At 35.4% G+C, this 15,667-nt stretch overlaps 1 protein-coding gene across 2 annotated transcripts in view; it reads left to right on the top strand.

Moving 5' to 3' along the window:
• Positions 1–7,008, top strand: part of LOC106677228 (facilitated trehalose transporter Tret1) — a 64,013-nt gene extending 57,005 nt beyond the window's left edge. Inside the window, exons 2-4 of one of the 2 annotated variants that reach the window (XM_014415020.3) lie at positions 1,621–1,756; positions 3,940–4,154; positions 5,551–7,007. In XM_014415020.3, coding sequence (XP_014270506.1) covers positions 1,621–1,756; positions 3,940–4,154; positions 5,551–6,609 — 1,410 coding nt within the window. In that variant the 3' untranslated portion in view covers positions 6,610–7,007. Of the gene's footprint in view, positions 1–1,620; positions 1,761–3,939; positions 4,155–5,550 lie in introns of those variants that run through there. The other variant, XM_014415021.3, reaches the window with a different exon arrangement.
• Positions 7,009–15,667: the final 8,659 nt, after the last annotated feature.

The following is a 15,667-nucleotide window of genomic DNA, read 5'->3' as shown; positions in this document are numbered from 1 at the left end:
TCTTATGCATTTTAGTTCCTTTTTGGGATAGAGAAATTCCCATAATGGTTCTAACGATTTCGATGAAACTTGCCTAAAGTCTTATCTAAATTATTATATTGAATGGGGATATTATAGTTATTTATAATGTTAAAAATATCTCTCCTTGAGAGTATTTTTTTTCTACAAAGGACCCTTAAATAATATTTGAATGCAACATTTTCAAGATTAGCGGTTAATAGCTGCTAATTTTTTCAGAGTTAATGACTTGACGCCTTGAAAACTGACAAGTATAGCAACTCCTCAGGGGCTCAGTGGGAAGTATAATAAATGCAAGATCGACTAATGAAATCGAAAATAAAAATTGAAAAGCTTAAATAAAAGAATGATATATTTCCTTTCACCCCATCTCGTATTTGAAATAAACTATTCATTCTTGTTTGTACAAACCTTCAAACCTGACCTTACAGAATTCATAATTATTAAATATCAGTGACACTTTTGATCTCGAGAGTAACGCTGAATTGGACAAACCTAATTTTTGAAAAATCGTTGATTGAATGTAAGTAATTATTAAAAGGAAGATGGAGAAAATAATACAAATATTACAATAACTATTTATTATGAGTTTCACTCCGTTTCGCCCCACGTTGCAGAGTTTCATCAGGGCTTAAAGAACAAAGAAAACACAAAAACCACTTCTTTGACATTCCTTCATTCTGTAAGCCATGAAGAAGCCCTCAGCGTGGGACGAAACGTTAGCCCATAATAAATAGTTTATTTACAATTTGAGTTATTTTACCGTATCCGGACCATCATCCTTTTACAAACTTCATTTTCATAATAAAATTAATCAAATTCGCTCATTCAAGTAAGTAGAATTTAATTTGACTCAGCCAGGATTATATAATATAACCATATCGTATATGTTCCACAATTTGAATTCAGTTTTATAATGATGAGAAGATAGTTTACCGTGGATAATATATAGTTATTTCAACTTATTTGTGTTATATTATGATCGCACCCCCAATCATCTTCTCCTCATATGAATTCAGTTGTAGTCTTTTTTTTTTTCAGTTCTAGTGTAATTCTAAAGCCGACTTTTGGCTAGCTAGATTAGAAAAATAACTCACTTTTTTTCACGTACCTTCGCATTTCCGACATACGGGAAGGGAGGGTGTAGGGGTTTATCCAATAGGTAACCAACATATTTTAACTGGATTGGAAGGGTTTCATTCTGCGGGGTCGCGCCGAAAAGATAGTTAACACACATGCCGAAATAGAAAAGTTGCTAAGGTGAAGCCTCAACTCACTCGTCTGAAACAACCTCAGATAAAGACCCCACTGTGTGCCGTCGACATTTCTATTATTCGTTGATGTCATTGAACAAATAGAACTTTAAGGAACTTATAGAACTAGTACCCGGACACTTCGGTACCTCTATAGAAATTATCACGTTTCTTTGAGTCATAGCAAATCTTCTTGTGTTCAGTTGTTTGCACGTCTTACCACACACATTTTCACTAAAAGCATCTTTTCATTTAGACTTTAGATATAATGACTAATTTCTTGTATAGATTCCTTTATATTGATAATGTTTGCATTTTAAAAAATGAGTATTTTGAAATGTGATTGCAGCTGATACTGGCGAGTTGTGCCTCCTTGGGCTACCTCACCATCGGCCTCGTGCGGGGCTTCTCCTCTCCCGCTGTGCCCTCTATGAAAGAAATCTCGCCAGAGCTGGTCCCGAATCCTGACGCTGTTTCATGGATATGTAGGTACAGCCTTGAATTATTACATTATATTAGGTTAATTAATTAATTTGTAAATAATATTATTAAAAACTAGAATTGTATACTCTTCAATATTAGAACCTATTCGGAATAATCTAGATTTTGTTTATCCAATATTTCACAATCAAATATTTGAATTTAATGATGAAAATCAAAACCTGTGTCCCTTATCAACAATTTTTTTTGTGTGTTAATCGAAAACGTTTTAGTGAAACAACTGCTCTTCATGAAAAAAAAAGTTAGTACTTCTACAGGAAGTAGAAATCATGAAATAAGGCAGGAGGACATTTTTGCAATGCTCTTTGTTACAACACAGCAACGGCCGACTAGTCGAGCCATGAAATCGTCAATAGGTGGTAACGGCGACTGCCCCATGTTTACAGTTGCCCGTTTTGTTTTGTAGTAGGAAAGGGATATAAAAACTAAAATACCAATTATTTTTATAAAAAAAAATTGTATAAATATTTGGTTTTCTGGTCTATGCATATTTTCAAATACATTTTCAATATAAATAATTAATTTCATTGTATCTATGTCTTAATTCTAAAAATCGAAACTATCGGCTATCAAAACAAAAAAAAACTATTAGTATACTAATTGGCTTTTTAAGGTTAGTTTTATTTTTTACTCCATTTTCTCGTTCCTCTAAATTATTATATTTTTAATTATTTCAATTATGTGCATTGCTATTATGGGTGTACGATGTACACCTTCAACTGAAGGCCAGGTGCACATTGACTTTTGGTTGGCTAGTTGGATTTTAGTGTACTGTATATAATGAAAATAAAACATGGTTAACTGAAATGAAAATCTCTTGGATAAGTTACGGGGGGAGAGAGGGTGTACAGAGTGGTCGAAACTAAACATTTATTATTATAAGGGTTAATTAATTTCGATTAATTGGTCTCTTGAAAACTGTATTGATGAAGATGGATGTTAATTACACAGATAGTTGTGGACTTACTCCATTCTTTGGTTACTCTTCCTTCATTTCTTGATTTCCTCGCTCTTCCTTTGTTCTGGGAGGCACCTCAGAGTGTTCTACTTACTCATTTTTACACTAAAATAACAGTGAAGAAAAAAGACTGCTGGTGGTAAAAGAAAATGTCTCTGTCATGCCCTAGTTGCTTCTTATCACCACAGAGAACACTATATATGGTAAGCTTTGGCAGTTGGCCACAGGGGCGCTTGTATAGTCTACATTGTGGGAGCTCCTCCAGTTCAGACATTCGGTAACCTTAGGTTACCCGAAACAATGGGGTTGGTTATTAATCAACAAAGATGCTTTCTGTATGTTATTAAGAGAATAACGTGACGAGAAGGATGTGATGTTTCCATGTGACGTGACGTCTCCCCTTGGATATCATCTTCTAGGAATGTGCGCAGAAAGAGGATTTTGACGCTCTTTCAAATAGGTCTTACGCGCCTGACGCAGTTATCCGCGATTCTCCACCTGCATGTCAGACTTTCCGAATGCGACTTACATTAAACACTTTACAACTAATTGCCGAACATACGACTCTCTCAATTCTTTGTATGATTTATCAGCAGACCTCTATTCCATTTTGCAAGATAAATTTTTTGAGTTTCTCAATGACTCCAAACTTTGCCATATAATTTAATCAAATTCGACCGCACGATCCTATTTTGCAGTAGTTATACATTTCCTTTGTGAATTCAGAAATTCAGGCAATTGAGGCCCATAAGTGTTTGATGCCTTAAAACATTTTTTTTTAAAAATGCATTGCTTTACCTCGAATATTTAAATAAGGAAAAATGATAAAATGAAACTAAGATGAATATTGGCATACACACACTAATATGAGAAATTTAGTTCATATATTAACTTTTATGCAATGATAATAAAAATTTAGCCTACAAAGGCAATTATGTGCAAAAAAAAAAATCTCAAAACGTACATAATTTTGAATAAACCCAAATCTTGAAATATAAAATTAGTGCTATTTGTATTTCTTATCAAAAATTCGAATTTTTATCGAGATTTGGCATGATTTGAAGCTAGGGAACAAAAAATGCAATTGCACAAAAATCCGATCTCTACTTATTATATTCATGTAGTGATCATTATTATTCCTTTAAGTTGTCACCTAAATTGATTGGATAACCTTGAGAATTACCTATATGATGGTACATGATGTTGCAGCTGCTGTACCACCACTGGGCGCCCTCTGCGGCTCACTTGCAGCAGGACCGCTCATGCAGAACCTCGGGCGTAAGGGCGCCCTCCTTATAGCGGCGCCTCTCTTCGCAGTGGCCTGGGTGGCGGTCGCCTTCTCCCCAACTACTGCCTGGCTCGTCGCTGCTAGGGCTGCTTGTGGCTTCTGTGTCGGCCTCATCCTCCCTTCAGCTCAAGTATATGTGGGTATATGGAACAATTAAACAATTCAAGTTAAAATAGCCAAATCAGATTAATATAAAATAAACAAAATACAAATTATGGTAACCAGAGCTACATCCACAAATGAATGATTCATAAATAAATCACTGGAAGTCAAAAAATTAAAGTGCGCCCCAGCACCTCACATATTTTCAAATTGAACAGTGGAATTTCAAAAATTTTGTATTATATCGAGCCATCCCTTAGAATGGAGCGCAGCTCCAGTAAAAGGGCAAAAATCAACAAATTGTATATATATACTGTATTGTACATATGTTTATATTTTGTAATTATTTTATGAATAAAGGGGATGTGAAACAAAAAAATCACTGTATTCATAAAAGTTGTATTATAATGTTCTCGTTTGGTATAAAATTGTCATTATTAATTTCTTGGTTGAACAAAAAGTAATATGTGACGTCAAAGGTTTATTTAAATTTTTCCATTAGACATATAGTAAATGTTTTTAAAAAAGGTGTATTCCAATAATTGTGGTTTTTTTGCACTTTTCCTAGTCGGGAAAATTGTTTTTGATGAGAAGCTTACAACATCTTTATATATTTGAAAACCTTAAACATTTCTGACTATGGTTTACCTAGTTAAAGTAATTAGTATGAGTAACTATTACAACAAAAATACCCACTAAAAAAGGTGAAAACCTCATTTATTGAATTCAACGTTTTTAAAAAAACACAATATGTAGGTCAGTTCTAAAAACCTGTATATCTATAATGTTAATTTTGAAAAAATCGTTAAATATTTTTTCTTTGAATACACATTTTCAATCATCAAAAGACTTATTTTTCCCGAATTTCACTAGAGTGTCGTACATTTTGGTATAGCATTTATAAAGAGAGAAAAATGCTTTATTTGTTAGCCAAAGCAAGCGAAATTCCTTATATTTCTAAATAATGCAATGAATTCTAAATTGCAAATCCAGATCTCTTGAATTTTGATTGCAATTGACGTAAATCTTGTTACTTTAATTTTCCCTCTTATTTAATAATTTACGACGAACCTATCAATCTCTGGACGGATGTCACCCATTATTTAGATTGAATAAACGATAGAAAGCGTCATTGCGAAAATAGTATAGTTAGGTAATCATTAAGCTGGTTAGAATAGATGGTAGAAAATTAGAAAAGAAAAAACCATCTCATCAAACCTATTCGTCCAGGTTTATTTAGAAAGAAGCGTTTTTCTGAATTTCCTTTGTAAAACAATTTGTCTTTAGAAACATATAAATTTTAATCTCTATCATCATTTATTTACTGAATAATTGCAACAAACTTGCTTCTATCAATTTAATTTTTATTGACATCCTTCAAATGTAAATTCGAAAAAAAAATACTTATGAATTAAATTTTTATATTACAGGTAAGTGAATGCTCCCACCCAAAGATTCGGGGGAGACTCGGAACGCTGCCCGCTATCTTCATGGCCGGTGGGATCCTGGTGGCCTACGTTTTCGGCTACTTCTTTACCTGGTACAGGCTTGCTTTGGTCTCCGCTGCCTTCCCAGGCGTCCTTCTGCTCCTCCTCATTCCTCTCCCCGAGTCACCCGCTTGGCTCCGCAGCAGAGGAAAGAACAAAGCCGCTGACGCAGCAATGGATTGGCTCCAGCTTCAACCAACTGCTCCTCAAATTGAACTTTTCACAGTCACAGAAGCTCCAAAGCCTCCTGCGCTCCCGACACCGAAAGAAAACAACATTAAAAGGTCCAAAACAAAGCTTAGAGGACCATACTCACCTTCAGAGCTATTTAAGAAGTCAGTTTTAGTCCCATTTGGACTTGTCCTGGCTATTCTCGTATTTCAACAAATTTCAGGTATAGACACCATTATATTTTACACTGTCAGTATATTTCAAGCCAGTGGAAGTGATATGGGGGAATATGAAGCTACTATCGTCGTTGGTGTTGTTCAACTTTTAGCGACAATCGTTTCAATTTTTATAATAGATCGGTTTGGGAGAAAACCTCTCTTAATGTGGTCCGGAGTAATCATGGTAGTATCAATGATAGCCCTTGGTTATTACTTCTACCTCCATGAGAGGGGAAGGGCCTTCGATTTGGGCAGCCTCCCTCTTATCAGCCAGATGGTCTTCATTGCTGGGTTCTCGGTAGGATACAGTAATGTTCCCTTCATACTAATGGGGGAACTGCTACCTTCAGCACAGAGAAGCTTGCTCAGTTCTGTGTCCGGTGCTGCTAACCTTGGGGCTATGTTTGTTGTCATAAAGACATACCCTGATACAGTAGCGGTCATCGGGAGTGAAGGTGCCTTTTGGATGTATGCAGGTTTTTCTTTTGTTGGTTGTATCTTTGTTTATTTTCTATTACCAGAAACGAAAGGAAAATCGCTCGAAGAAATAGAAGCTATATTCGAAACCAAAAAGCAAACTAATAAAGAGAATGAAGCTGAAGCTGTATCTTAATTCTCTGTATTGTTTCCAAACGAAAATTAATTCATAACGTATTGAAGAATGTTGTCTAGAACAATCATATACCTATTTATACATTTATGAAATGTATACAGGCTGAAGGTATGCCTCATTTTCCTAATCAAAACTAATTTTGTCTATATAACCACGAGTAACATTGTTTTACTACTGTTGTGATTAGACTACTTGGTGTATCTTCTGTTGATGTTTTTCTCGTTCTGTGTAAATAAATATGAAAGTAGTTTTAATGAATTTGTAATTGTGATATTAATAAAAAAACGCATTTTAATAAATATTTCATAATAGCTTGTAAGAAATTACAAAATCTCTATTTCAGATAAATTTCTAGACTTAGATTGTTATTTGCTGTGACTAAATATTTTAATTTTTTGTTAAAATACTTAGTATTTACTTACTTGATTTTTCTAGCAGTCAAAATATCTAGTAAAATAAAATAATTTTGTTATACTTAACATTTTAATAAATTCAAGTCTCTACCAATAGAAAATGTCTTTATTAAAATTTTATTTTAAATAATAAAGACTTAAAATGTCTTTATTTAATATTTTTTGTTAAAATACTTAGTTAGTTGATTTTGCTAGCAGTCAAAATATCTAGTAAAATAAAATAATTTTGTTATACTTAACATTTTAATAAATTCAAGTCTCTACCAATAGAAAATGAGGTACTCGGTTATAAAAGACAGTCTCTAAAACTTTTCGTTAGTTGAAGTATGACCGGTTTTTAAGGCTGGTTTCATGGATTTTTAAAGGAGTATATGGGAATTTTGTGTTTTTAAGAATAGTAATGTTGGTATTAAGCTGTAGTAACAACTGGTTGAACGTAATTGTTGACGTTAAAAAAATTTTAGAATTTAAAAAGTTCTCATTTTGCCAGTTACCACGTTTTAGGACCGAATGCCTCAAATATTAAAGAAGTATTCGAGAAATCTCTCAACTTTAATCATTTATGTCATTTATATTGTATAAATAAATTTGACTGGATGAAATAACTAGATGAACTTCATCTCATAAAAACAAAATTTGAGAACCATTCTATGAATAGTTAATATATCCAATTATCATAAACAAAAATTGAACCTCTAAAACATATTCAGTTTATTTCAAAACTTATATTTTTGCCTCTCAAATAAGTAGGGTTTTCAAACCAAAATTTTTTAATAAAATTGACTTATCTACATGAGTTACACTAAAACAATTTTTTAATAATAATTTTCGAAAAGTGGATATATTGCCCTCAGATAGAATGCTCCTCCTTAAATGAATTTAACATTAAATTGGTGTAAAATGATCATCCATTTCGAAAGATCTCTTCAGAGCTAAGCCCAAACGAATAAAATTAAAATTTGATTTCAAGTATGTTAGTTTATTAATTTATTGCCTATGTATTATCGATTATGACTTTCAGCCAAATATTTTTGAAATAATTTATTTTTTTGTAATTTGTAAATATAATTGTCTTTTTTGTAACCACGATGGACATAATTTAATTGACGTCCAAATAACTATATTCAGCTTAATCCAAATGTCATTGTGAGACAATTTCATGTGGTTCTTTATTGGTCCCAAATTTCATTAAGGTTTAGTTATTTTTGATATTATAAAAGACACAGATGGTCTTGTGAAAAAAACAGGAGAGTCAATGTCTATAATTACGTAGATTTGTATTTAATATTGTTCCTATTGTAGTATACCATGGCTCATAAAGCATATTTCATTTGTAACATACATATTAAAAATAAATTAATAATGTGTTCTCTATTTCAGTTATAGATTGTTTTTGTGGTTATTTTTTGTTATAAACTTATATTTAACGTTGATTTAAAAATATATTTCTTTAAATGAAGTAAATTTAAAATAAAGCTTTAAATTTAAATTGAACTGTTAAAACATATTCCACATTTTCTGGAAATATAAATAATTTTCAGGTATTGTGCATTTCGTTAATAACTCCTAGATTAAATAAAATTCTGAATGAAAAATTAAGAAATTAACTATTTATTGATTTAGAATTTATGGCATTGAACAAAAGATTTATTTGTATTGTCCACATTGGTTGTACGCTTAAACTAAGATATAAGTAAATGTACAGTGCCATGTCTATCGTTTTAATTAAGATCCCCTTGTTTATTTTTTATTACTATTATTATACTTTATGTTAAATAAATCAATTATTTGACCGATCTGTTTTCTAAACACAGTCATATGACTTTTTCTACCTTATTGAAAACACATATTTACTAATATTTGTATATGTATGTATTATTATTACACTAAAGGAATGGTATCACGGCGGGTAAGGGTTCAAAAGGAACCTTTACTAGCCCAACCGTGGTAAGTAGTGAAAAGAAAAGAATAGCCGAATTTTGTTATTTTTGTATTTTTAAATAATTAAACATAATAAAAGGAACACAAAATATATAAAAATATACAAACTATAAAAAATAGAAAGCTTAAAAATATTACAAAGTTACATGAATTAAACGAAAGAGAGAAGAAAAAAAAGTCTTATATCACCGGTGATTGAAGAGGCCCTGGTTGTGGTTGTTGTCCTGAGTGGATGTTCTGGTGGAGGTAGATCGACGTACGTCCCGTTGTCTAGTCCTCTTGGAGGATGAGCTGAAGTAGTCCGCCCGCCGTGGTTAAAATAATTTATTGGTTAAATTAAATAATTAAATTGGCCAGAGTGCTGGCAACAACGAGTATGTAGTGAGGAGACAATGGAGACGATGTGTGAGTGCACACTGAGACTCTAAGAAGTCGTCTGTTTATTTTTCAGTATAAAAAACAACAGAAAGTAATTGTTTTGTTTTTGATTTAATAAAAATCATATGTTCCAATAATCGATTTGTGGACCATATGTTAACCGCAACAAATGGGAAACCCTTCATTATCCCAAATCATTTTGATCTTTAGTGACATATCTCTTACTTGCCTAGAGACCCCCTAGGAATATGATAATTCTAAATGAACCACATTATGCCCTTAGCTCGGGAGTATCCAGCGAGGGGCAGCTGGAATTACTGGTATGTTGGCCAAAATTACCTCGGAAGGTTTAGAAATAAGATACTCCCAGCAACATGAATAACTGGTGTGAAAAACAAACTCAATGTAAAACTAACTAATAAAAAATTATACTTTTTAACTCCACTGATCAAACAAAACTAAAAGATAATGATAGAGGAAAACAAACACATGTAACTAGAGTCAAGGGACAGGTGGAATTGCTCGGTGCATGCCGCTTGTTTGTTAGATATCGCCTCTATTCCGTTTTTCTCGTTCTCTCCCCGTTCGACATCAGCTGTGTCTAGGCGCTTCGATTCAATGACAATTATTTTCTCAGTTCTTGGAGTATTAAAAAAAAAAAGTATTGATAAAGGTCAGGTTAGCTGGATAGGATGTAAATTGCCAGGAGGATTGGATGAGGTGGAGATAATCTACAAACCACATCCTCTGAATGAGAATACCTCTCACTCTGTAAGCTGCTCGCCTACAGTTTGGTGAATGTAAATTTTCGCCTTAGATCATAGCTGGACGGTAAGTAAGTCGTAGAGTAAGCAGTATGTCCTCGAGGAAAAAGTATCTCACTCTGTAGTGTATACGCCTTCAGTAGAATGAGAAGCCGGCAAGGAGAATCTACATTCCGTTAGTCTCACATGTATTACAAAAGAAGGAGAGACTGACTCTAAAAGAGATTTTTGAGAAATAACAACACTATCTAAGTTCGAAAATAGTGGTAATGTTATCTAAACCAATATTAGTGTATTAAATCACTGTCTCTTTTGAAATGCCGAGAGATTTTTGAAAAAACTTTTTCTATCGTGGGTACTTAAGTGCTTAGCTGTGATTTGATGTGCTCATTCTGTGAGAATTCAGTAGAAATATTTGGTGGCAAGGGGCCACCACGTAATGTTTGAGCAAAGAAGAACAAATAAAAACAATTAGTAATTAAAGACGAAAGATACTCGTAATTAGTAAATAATATTAGTTAGAAGTCGAAAAATAGGAGAGGGAGTGCAAGAGAAGGAAGGACTTAAGGCAGGGTGATCTTTATGGGGATTTTAGGGCTCTTCCTGCCCTACCACCTCGCAGGGAGGGAGGATGGGGTGATTGGGCGGAATAGTGGATTGAAGGAAGCAGGGAGACTGTCAAAAAACTTTATTGGTCTCCGTATGATGTATTCCTGTACTGTTACTAGTTCTAGTTCGTTATGGCACTCTAGTAATGTTCTTCTGCAAATCTTCTGCAGTAAGCTGTTCTGGTATTGTAGTAATTTCAGGGCTGTTGGGTATAGGAAATGTAGTAGAGGTGCTCCGTGTAGTTGTGATGGTCTTAGTATTGCCTTGTATATAAGTAGTAACTTCGTTAATTTTCATTCCGACTTTATGGGGCAGTGTACATATTAAATATCCCTGGCGCTAGGACCGAACCCTGGAGGACACCACAAGTGACGGGCTTAGAGGTGGAGATTTCAGTTTTGACTCGGATTGAGAAGGTCTGGTCGCTAGTACAAGATCCAATGATGTCGACCAGTTGGTCCGGAAAATGGTGAAGCCTAAGTTGTTGAGTGGGATACAGAGTCAAATGCCTGTGAACAGTCTAGTGAAATCATGGTTGTGGCAAGGTTCCTGTTGAGGTTGTTTACTGCATCCTTTTGCAGCTTGGCTACATTGTCTTAGTAACTCATACCACACGAAAACCTGATTTGTGAGGGAGTGCGGAGCTCATCGCCTCGGTGTATTTTCAACGATTTGGATTTGGTGTTATGACTTCGCACTAATTTCCAGAAGTTTTTCGGGTCGTGTGTGCGGCATAGTTGTTCATGCCTTAGGGACGTTTTCCATTGCGACATAAGGGATGTTATATGTTTGTGAAGCTGTTTATGATTGATTTGTAAATCTGACCTTTAGTCCTGTACTAGCAGTTTTAAATTTTGTGGGGTTGTTTAATAAATGTTGGTATATGTTGAGGTGGAGTGCGCAAGTGAATTGGTATTGGTATGAAAGTGGGTATGGAGGCGTTAGCGGCGTCCTGGGGGGTGTTGAATGTGTTAATATTGGGTATATTGTCGTATATGTGTGATTTATAAAGTTTCCAGTCGGCGTGTTTGAAATTGTATTTCAAGTCTGTAGATGGAGTTGGTCGGGAGGGGGTGACGGTAGCAGCGCCTGTCTGCCAAACCAAAGGTTACGAGATCGAGTTCCGGTCCTATCCGGGATTTTTTCAAACATATAATTATACAATACTCACTCATAACCTCCCCCGAGCATTTGCGAGGCCCGTTAGCAAAAATAGGCATGGGAGTGATGAACCCATCCTATGAATACCACGTCATGAGACGCACGATGTATTTCTTACGTACATCGAGCGAGGCCTTGGACCTCTATGGTCTGTGCGCCAATAATAATAATAATATGGTGGAGTAGGTCTTATGTGTTGTCCTACATGGTAGAGGACTGGTAAGCGGCCATTTTCTCTAAATTTGAGTGTCGTCCAGCTAGTGAATCTGTGTGGTTGTTGCGTGAGTAGTAGTTCAAGTGAAGATGTGTGTCTGTATGTGTATACTTTAGGGTGTATGATTGTGTATTTCGTTTTTGTCAAGTGGTTTCCTAATGCATTTGCTTTCACGCGGTTCCATGTGTGATGTTTGGCATTAAGGTCACCCTACTATGATGTGTTGTCTGTCATTATCGGTGTCGTAGAGAAAAGTCTTGAATGAGTCCGATTCGGCACTGGGTCTACGGTAAACACAAGTGATTTTGTAGGAGTATCCAAGTCTGACTTGATTGTGATGGCTTATGTTTGTTGTCGTTAAGTGTGGCACTGTTTATCATTCTGGAGGGGAAGTCGTAACGCACTAGTAGTGCGACATCACCATGTGTGGGGACGTCAAGTCTCTAAGTGAGGTAGCCGCGGAAACATGTCTGTGTGTAATTGTTGAGTCGAGTATCCGTAAGTCCCATTACAGATGGCCTAAGTGAGGCCGAGATGGTTTCTAGCTCAAGATTGCGTTTTGTGAGCTCTGTTATGTTATAATTTAGGATACAATGTCCAACCATTGATTCTGGGAATGGTGTTTTGCAACAAGAGATTGAGTGTGCTCATTATTATAAACATTGCTTTCATGTCCTGGAACATGGATATTAGATTTGAGATCCATGCCGGCTCCAAAGACGGTGGTGTGGATGTGGAAGGAGGAGGACCCTGTAAAAGCCTTGCCGAAAGTGCCGAGAGAGAATTTTCTTGGTAGAATAACTACCAGGAATTTCAAGACCGACGAGAGCCACAACCTGTAAAAGACTATTTTAAAGTGGATCAGAAAACTCGTATTTAGTCTATGTTCATTCAAACAATACATCTACAAATATAACAACATATTTCATATTATACAAAAAATTAACATAAATTGACAAGAGGCGCTTCTTGAATCTTTGGTCAACTAGTTATATAGAAGCCCACTGGTTTGGTCGGGCAGAATGATGTTTCCATACAATACTATAAGAAGCTCTTTTTTTTTTTTATTTATTTAAGTATTTCGACCACTCGGGTCATTTACACTTGATTTACAAATTCGATTACAATTGGCATCTTCATACAGTTGAAATTACAAAGTGAGCAATTTACATACATACATGAAATACAAATACAGTTGAAATTACAAAGTGAGAAATTTACAATAACAATAACCATTACATATTAACAATTACAATTTACACTTCATAAATTTATTACTGTTGTGGATTCTTCTCTGATCATTTCCTGTACACATGAAGAGAATCGGTGTAACTCCAGAGCAACCCAGTAAGAATGTGCACAACAGCGAGATCACTTCAGCAGCAGCGACACATCGGTGCGTCCTCCTTACTTTATGAGATGACAGTGGGTGAGTCGCGTATGGCCTATCCGAAGACGGGTTAATACATCTCTGTAGCAGATTCATGTTTCCGGCCGGATTTGATTAAATTTTATGGTAGAGCTTGAAATGATGTAGAAACTTAAAAAGTCTATCTATGGTATGTTTGTTATCCTGCAAGATGGAATGGAGATCATCAGGTATATTATATAAAGATTTGAGGGAGTTATAAGCTCGGCATTCTGTCAGAATGTGTTTGACTGTAAGATCTGTTCCGCAAGTTTGGCATAACGGTGGAAGATCGCGGGCCACAAGGTAACCGTGGGTCAGGCGTGTGTGACCTATTCGAAGGCGAGTCAAAATCACCTCCTCTTTGCGCACATCTCTAGTTGATGATATCCAAGGGGAGACGTCCCTTCTAATTTCCCTCAATTTGTTATTGGAATCATTTTCCCACATTTGTCTCCATTTCGTTGTCTCCCTATCGGCCAGTTCGTTGGCCGCTATTCCGCAGGGTCCAGGGACTCAGGCGAAGAACACTGAAATACCGTTTCTGATGGCAGACTGTAATGAGTAATATATGGTTTGATTTAGCGGGTTAGTTGAAAAAATATTTCTTAAGCTAAGTAGAACAGACAAAGAGTCTGTACAGATGAACAGGTTTTGTAGGGTGAAAAACATTTAAACTTTTGTTTATTGCAACCATTTCAGCTGTATAGCTACTACATATCTGTGATAAAGAGAATAGGTACTGGTCATCATTACACACAATCAAGGCTCCAACAAATAAGTAATTTTTGGAGCCGTCAGTATAAATGAATTCGGCGTCACCTAATTTATGTTGCAGACTGAGAAACTCATATTTATATCGATATAGTCGAGTGTTGTTTTTAGGTAGCCTTGAAAGGAAAAGACAGAGTTTAGGAGAGGGAAGTCCCCAAGGATAAGATGATGGAATTACAGTCTCTAATCTCGCAAAGTAGGTATTTCTATGTTTAAACTGAGCAGTAAAGTGGAAATCCTGACTGTAAACGGTGTTCTCTTGGTTAGGTCGATTTGCTGCTGGTTTAGAATTTGTCTATTTGGAAACAGCTCATTAATAGGATGGTTTATAGCTGATATGATTTTAACAAAGTAAATGAGATCCAGTTGTTGTATTCGTAGGTCAAGTGGAGGCTCGCCAGCATCGACATATAGACTATTGATAGGGCTTGAGTGGAAAGCACCCGCAGCTGTTCTGAGTCCTGCATTTTGTACAGAGTCAAGCATTTTAAGGTGCCGATGATGAGCTGTAGGCATTACAACCGTAATCCAATTTTGATCTCACTAGCGTTATGTATAGGGTCAGCATACTTGTTCGATCCGCACCCCAGCTGGTGTTACCGACCATTTTCAAAAGATTAAGTTAGCGGAGGACTTGCTTTTAATTGCTTTATATGCGGGATCCAGCTGAGCGTTTTATCAAAATTCAATCCGAGGTACTTGACAGTGTGAGCGAATGTAACTGATAGATTGTTAATGGTCAGTGACGGCATTACAATCGGCTGTCTTTTGCAAAAAAGAATAGTAACGGTTTTATTTGTTGACATTTTAAACCCGTGATCAGAAAGCCATACACTGACATTGTTTAGAGCAGTTTGAACATCTTCTTGTAAGGATACTACGTTTTTTCCTTCACTATAAATAACAAGATCGTCCGCATATAGCATGATTTTAAATGGTAACTTCAAATTCAACATTTTATTAAAACAAATACAGAAAAGAGTCGTGCTCAAAACACAACCCTGAGGCACTCCATTTTCCTGTTCGAATTCTTTCGATAGGACATTACCAATTCTGACTCTAAAGCTTCTGTTAAGTAAAATTTGTTTATGAAGGCAAGAATATGACCGTTAATCCCGATACTAACTAGAGTGTCAATTATAAATCTTTTCCAGGTCCTATCAAAAGCATTTTCTATATCAAGAAATACTGCTAATACTTTTCTCTTATTTTCAAAGGCTTCTAGGATATCGGACTGTAACCGAACCAGGTTGTCTCTAGTACTCCTCCCTTTCCTGAACCCACTCTGCCATGCTGGCAGTACATTTTTAGCTTTCAAGTACCATGTCAGTCTATTGAAATGAGAAGATCTCAGTGTCAAATCTCGCTTAACGAGAAACACCTTCTTAGAAAGCAG

Source organism: Halyomorpha halys, unplaced genomic scaffold (assembly GCF_000696795.3).
Source record: "Halyomorpha halys isolate HHAL.00 unplaced genomic scaffold, Hhal_1.1 Scaffold91.1, whole genome shotgun sequence".
Classification (NCBI taxonomy): domain Eukaryota; kingdom Metazoa; phylum Arthropoda; class Insecta; order Hemiptera; family Pentatomidae; genus Halyomorpha; species Halyomorpha halys.
This window is presented reverse-complemented; position numbering and strand designations above follow the sequence as displayed.